This window comes from Coffea eugenioides, unplaced genomic scaffold (assembly GCF_003713205.1).
Source record: "Coffea eugenioides isolate CCC68of unplaced genomic scaffold, Ceug_1.0 ScVebR1_3013;HRSCAF=4146, whole genome shotgun sequence".
In the NCBI taxonomy this organism is placed as follows: Eukaryota; Viridiplantae; Streptophyta; class Magnoliopsida; order Gentianales; family Rubiaceae; genus Coffea; species Coffea eugenioides.
The window spans coordinates 8,898-15,796 of record NW_020863551.1 but is presented as its reverse complement, the minus strand read 5'-3'; the positions used below and the strand labels follow the sequence as shown (position 1 = coordinate 15,796).

General features: G+C 41.9%; 1 protein-coding gene across 1 annotated transcript; it reads left to right on the top strand.

Annotated features, from left to right (window-relative positions):
- The first annotated feature begins 2,763 nt into the window (after positions 1 to 2,763).
- On the top strand, positions 2,764 to 4,245 carry LOC113757345. Its single transcript, XM_027300695.1, has 2 exons — positions 2,764 to 3,167; positions 3,234 to 4,245. The coding sequence occupies exons 1-2, from the start codon at positions 2,764 to 2,766 to the stop codon at positions 4,243 to 4,245; spliced, it is 1,416 nt and encodes a 471-aa protein (XP_027156496.1).
- Positions 4,246 to 6,899: the final 2,654 nt, after the last annotated feature.

The window sequence follows — 6,899 nt, the reverse complement described above, 5'->3', positions numbered from 1 at the left end:
GAGTATAGTACGATAATGCTAAAATTCGAGTGTCGGGACTTTTAAAACCTTGCCAACTAGTTAATTCTTTCCTTTGCTTAAACTAGCCTTATTACCTTTAGGAAATAATTACATTAACTTCTAAACTCTAGATTTTTCGTAAAATTGTCCCTGACTAGTTGTTTTAGGGGAAAGTTGTTAAAAACACGAGATTTTAATAACTTTAAATGAAAGGCGTAGAAAACTTGTCCGGCAAGAAACCTTATTTGAAGTAAGGGGGTTCTGGTTTGCACCTCTAGAAAGAAAGTACCTTCAAAGAAATCATACGAAATACTTTATCACTTTTACTAGTTTAAATTCTAAGAGAATTGTGGATTTACTTTGAGAAGATAAACTAGTTATATACCGGATAATCTTTCATATATAAACCAAGAACTTGTATAGTAAAACTTATAGTTTTAAAACTTGGTCTTTTAGGGTTTAGCGAGGACGTGGACTTCATTTCCCAGCTTGACTTCTGAGCTTCACTTTTGGTGAGTGTCCTTGCTTGTTCTATGTTTATCTTGAAGTGCTTTCTTGACTTGTTATGTGATAATCGGATAGTGGTTTTCCTGATCCATCGAAATGGGCAGTGTGTACTTTATCGCACTAGCCCTTTCGAGTGGTGATTTGCTTGAAATGTTTTCTCGAATATTTTGCTCGCTCTAGTTAAGTACTGAGTGGGGGAATGTACCACACCTGAGGGTGGGAGGGCCTCTTATCCTAACTCAAGTATCAAAAACCTTGCAACTATTGACTGGAGTGTGGACTCATCAACTAAACCACCAGGCAGGGGAATGTACCACACCTTAGGGTGGGAGGGCCTCTTATCCTGACTTGGTAACCACTTGTTGTGACGTCGTTGGGTGAATCCCTCGACTAGGCCATAAAAAGGTATACTCGAGTAATACCAAACTCTCTCGTGAGAAGAATGGGCCCGGTGGGAATAAGTTGGTCGGAGCATGTTAAGGAAAAAAAAATCTACTAGGACTTTAGATAGTGAGAGTTGACGGAGGGTTAACTGCGGTTAAATTTTGATCAAGTTCGTGGAAAATGGCTCCTGAGAGCCCTGTATCCTACCTTGTGCTGTTATACGCTTTCCTACTTGTTGAATTTTAGTTTGGAGCTATTATTTGCTACTTGTTTTATATGATAGCATGTTTGGGGCACCACTGAGTTTTAGCTCACCCCACGTTACTTGTTTTCCTGAACAGGTTCTGGCATTTGAGAGACCTGAAGTCTGCCTTTACCTTTTATGAATGTTGTTTTGAATCAGACAATGTATCTTTCGTCTTGGGTTGCCACTTGAAGTTGGAAAAGTGCAAACCCTGTGTTGTTATTTGACTTGTATGAATGTATTTGGGTTTATGATTTCATTTTGTGGTTTGTAATGTATAAGTGTAATTATGTTTTAATCTGATTGGAGATGTACGTAAGAGTGGATGTTCAGTTGTCCAATGGTAATGTTATTTCTGAAGTTAATGTGTTCTTAGTGTTTTGGTCGTTTAAGGATTGGCTTGTTCGGGTGAAGAATTTTGTAATGGTTTAAGTTGTACGTCGGAAGGGTTTAGCCAGTTTCCTTGCGTAAGCCCTGGCGAGAGTTAGGCAGGCGACCCACCAACCCTCTGGTTCGCCTTAGGGAGAAGTGGGGTCGTCACAGTTGGTATCAGAACCTAGGTTAGAAAAGTTATTTGAATGATATATTAGATGTGTTAGAAACCCTGAATTTTTTTAGAGTTAAGAAGTGAGATAATTAGACATATCTTGAGTAGTACTTGAGCAAGTTAGCTTTTTAAGCATTAACCTTTGGACTTGGGTTATTTTGCAGGTATGGAAACGAAAACGGACATGCTAATGGTAACGGATTGGCTAATGGACATGTAGAGTCTCTTAGGTCCATTTCCTATAGGCCACGAGACGGAGGATCTCGTATACGTTATACACCAGCTGATAGGTACCCCCGATGTCAGTGTAGGATCACATATGCCTACCCTAACGAGTTGGTGCTGTCTTTAGACGACGAACATCGCCAGCTGAGGGATGCTAATCACACTTTGACCCAGGACGTCGAGGAGTTGAGCATCATGGTTGATACTCAGCTTGACCGCATAGCTGATCTAGAGCAGAGGTTAGCAGCCGAGAGGGCTAGGTCAGAGGTCTCTCGTGAGGAATTAGAGAGACAGAAGTCTCAGTTGACTCGAGTAGCTGAGGAGGTACGAGATAGGAGTGCTGGTATCATGACTGACGCCACTATGATGATAGACGAGGTCATGGGTATTATTCAGGGTACTGCTCAGGCGGGTGTTAGGGAGGACCCGGAGGAGGATCCGGAGGAGAATCCGGAGGAGGACCCTGTGGAGGACGTTGCCCCTGGCAGCCCTGCTGAGGGTTAGACTAGGTTTGATTTGCTTGTAACTAAGTATTCGGGGTTAGATAGGGTGACACTAGTTTAGGTCATAACATTTTGTCTAGCTTGATGGCCTACTTTTGAGGCACTACATCCCTATTTTTGGTTTAAGGGATTGTTTGTATATATTTGTTAAACTTATGTGCCATACTGTTGGAGAGCACCCTAACTTGCTATTTGTATGAATCTCGGTATGTGAATATGTGTTAAGTGTTCTATTTTCCTTTTCCTTAATGTTCATATTGATTTTATTTACAAAAAGAAAAAAAAGATTAAATTAATTAATTAAAATATCCTCGCTTAATTGCTTAATTTTTATCAATAGGCATAACTAGGTTATGGATCGACAAGTTAGAGGTAAAGAACGTGGGAGATCAACTAGACAACACCCTGAGGTTAGTGGTGATAGGGAACCTGAGGTCAATCAAGACCATGGTCAAGAGGGCGTGGCCGGAGACCCAGTGGCCACCGCGATCAATAGAATAACTGATGTCTTAGAGCGCATGACTGAGTACCAAGCCCTTGGACCGGTGCATCACCAAGGAGGCCCAATCGATACTGAGGATCGGGCATTAGAGAGATTCTTGAAGTTTGGACCTCCCACGTTTTATGGAGGACCAGAACCTGAGGTAACAGAAGGTTGGTGGGAGAGGATTTCTGACATTTTTACAGCTCTAAATTATGCGGAGGAGAGACAAGTGACTTTCGCAGCATTCCAGTTTGAGGGAGCTGCTCGTTCCTGGTAGAACCTAGTTAGGGTTAATTGGGACAGGAACCATATTCCTAGAACCTGGGCGAACTTCACAAGGGAGTTCAACGCCAAGTTTCTTCCCCCTTTCATCCAAGAGAAAAGAGAGGATGACTTCATCAAGTGTAGGCAGGGGGCGGTGAGTGTCGCCGAATATGAGATTCAATTCACGAAACTGTCCCGTTTTGCTCCTGAATTGGTAGCCACGGAGCAAAGGCGTATAAGGAGATTTGTGCAGGGACTAAACGTGGAGATCCAGGAGGGATTAGCTGCTGTTCGGATAGACACCTTTGTTGATGCAGTAGAGAGAGCTCAAAGGGTTGAAGTTGCCAAAGCTCAAGTAAAATCTTTCCAGGCTAAGAAAAGATTTGCCCCTAGCAGCAGTCGAGAGCTGACTTATGCAAATGCTCCACCGGCCGAATTGGGTCGAGGAACGGGTGGAGTAAATAGTCCTGGAGCACCACGAGGCGCTCTAGCGAGAGGAGTTGGGGCAAGAGGTGCCGGGGAAAGAGATACCGGAGCTAGAGGAGGATCAAATGGAAGGGGTCAACCTAGGAATGCCTCGCAAGGAGGTCGTGTGACAACCCCTCAGGTAACTTGTGGGTATTGCAGGAAAACTGGTCATACCGAGGACGGATGCTGGAGGAAAGAAGGAAAGTGCTTGAGGTGCGGAAGTAGCGAGCACCGGATTGCCGGTTGTCCGAAAACACAAGAAGGTGGTACCCCGAGTGCTAGACAAGCCACTTCTGGAGGAAGTAAGCCGAAGGTTCCTGCCAGGGTGTACGCCATAAACGATCAACCCGTACCTGATTCCTCGAAAGTTGTGGAAGGTACTCTTCCAATCTTTCACCGATCAGCTAGAGTACTAATTGATCCTGGCGCAACTCATTCATTTGTGAATCCAACTTTTATGTCCGGAATTGATGTAAAACCTGTTAGATTACCCTTTGATCTTGAAGTTAGGACACCCATGGGTAATAAAAGCATAATCACTACCCTGACCTATAAGAACTGCGAATTCTGGGTTGGAGAGCGTAGAATGCTAGTAGATCTAGTCAGTTTGGACATATAATGGTATGATGTTATTATAGGAATGGATTTTCTAGCTCATTACCATGCTAAGCTTGATTGTAGAGCAAAAGTGTTAGAATTTTGGATTCCCGGGGAAACAACCCTGAAATTGGATGTGAAAGGCAGGTTAGCATCGTCTGCTATGAATTCGGGAATTCGGGCAAGGAAAATGTTGTATAAAGGAGCGCAAGGTTTCTTAGCCTTCCTGATTAATGCTCCCAGTGACCAAGTAAAGTTGGAAGATGTGCCAGTGGTAAGGGAATATCCAGATATTTTTTCTGAAGAATTAAAAACATTACCTCCAGAGAGAGAAGTGGAATTCAAGATTGAACTAGTGCCGCGAACGGCTCCGATTTCTAAGACTCCGTACCGAATGGCTCCTACAGAGCTAAAAGAATTAAAAATTCAATTACAGGATTTATTGGAGAGAGGTTTTGTTAGAAAAAGTGATTCGCCATGGGGAGCACCTGTTCTATTTGTTAAGAAAAAGGATGAAAGTTTGAGATTATGTATTGATTATCGAGGATTAAATGAAATTACAATTAAAAATAAATACCATCTACCACTGATTGACAGCCTATTCGACCAGCTGCAAGGATCAGTAGTTTTCTCCAAACTGGATTTGAGGCAAGGGTATTATCAGTTGAAAATTAAGAAGGAAGACATACCTAAGACTGCTTTTAATACAAGATATGGACATTTTGAATTTGCAGTTATGCCATTTGGATTAACCAATGCACCAGCTGCCTTCATGAACTTAATGCAGAGAGTCTTTAAAAAGTACTTGGATCAGTTTGTAGTAGTTTTATTGATGATATCCTAATATATTCTAAGACTCGGGAAGAACATGCTAAACACTTGGAGATAGTTCTGCAGATCTTAAGAGAGCATAAGCTGTATGCTAAATTTAGCAAGTGCGAGTTTTGGCTGGAAAATTTTTTTTTTCTAGGGCACAAAGTTTCTAAAGATGGAATTGCCGTAGATCCGGCAAAAGTTGAGGCAGTCACAACGTGGAAGCAGCCAGAAACTCCAACAGAGGATAGAAGTTTCTTGGGTTTAGCAGGTTATTACAGGCGGTTCATCAAGGACTTTTCGAAGATTGCTGGACCTATGACAGAGCTGACAAAAAAAAATAATAAGTTCATTTGGACTCCAAAGTGCGAGTCAAGCTTTCAGGAGTTAAAGAAACGCTTAACATCATCTCCTGTTTTGGCATTGCCTGACGGAGTAGAAAGTTATATCGTATACTCTGATGCCTCTAGGGAAGGTCTAGGATGCGTACTAATGCAAAAGGGTAAGGTAGTTGCCTATGCCTCTAGAAAATTGAAGCCTCACGAACAAAATTACTCAACGCATGACCTAGAACTGGCCGCAGTGGTCTTTGCCTTAAAGAAATGGAGGCATTACTTGTATAGTGTGACCTTTGAAGTTTATACGGACCACAAGAGCCTTAAGTACTTGTTCTCCCAAAAGGAATTGAATTTGAGACAGAGGCGGTGGGTAGAATTTTTAGAAGATTATGATTGTTCTATCAACTACTACCCAGGAAAAGCCAACGTGGTAGCAGACGCTCTAAATAGAAAGACCCAAGTAGCGGGGTTAATGGTAAAAGAATGGGACATGTTAGAAGAGGTTAGTATTTGGAACCCTCGCTTGGAGAGAATGAAGATTTTATTTAGGAACTTATCGTTGAAGTCACCATTATTGGAGCGTATTAAGGAGGCACAGAAAACGGACCTTATAATCCAGAAAAAGTTGGAGAAAGTGCAAAAAGGAGAAACCCTAGACTTTAAATTAGGGTCTGAAGGAGTGTTAAGGTTTCGAGATCAAATTGTGGTTCCAGTTGATAAAGGGTTAAGGAAAGAAATTCTAGAAGAATCACATCGATCAAGGTATACTATACACTCAGGAGTGAACAAAATGTATCACGATGTGAAAGAGTTATATTGGTGGGATGGTTTGAAAAAGCACGTGGCGAAATTTGTACAAAAATGTCTGATATGCCAACAAGTAAAAGCTGAACATCAGAAACCCTCTGGTCTATTGCAGCCACTAGAAATTCCCGAATGGAAATGGAAACACATAACCATGGATTTTGTAAAGGGATTGCCTCGAAATAAAAAAGAATGTGATGTGGTTTGGGTGATAGTTGACAGGCTTACCAAGTCCGCACATTTTCTACCTGTGAGCATGAGCTTTTCTTTGGAGAAACTAGCCAAGTTGTACACAGAAGAGATCATGAGATTGCATGGTATTCCTATAAGCATTGTGTCTGATCGAGATCCATGGTTTGTTTCACGTTTCTGGCAGAAATTTCAAGAGACATTGGGGACCAAGTTAAAATTTAGCACTGCTTATCATCCCCAAACAGACGGACAGTCAGAAAGGAAAATTCAGACTTTGGAAGATATGCTGAGGTCGTGTATATTGGATTTTGGAGGTAAATGGAGTCAGTATATGACCTTAGTAGAATTTGCCTATAATAACAGCTATCACGCTTCAATTCAAATGGCACCTTATGAGGCATTGTATGGGAGAAGGTGTCGATCTCCGATTCATTGGGATGAAGTGGGAGAGAAGAAAATTTTAGACCCAACGGCTATATCTTGGATGGAAGAAGCTCATGAGAAAGTGAAGCTAATTAGAGAAAGGCTT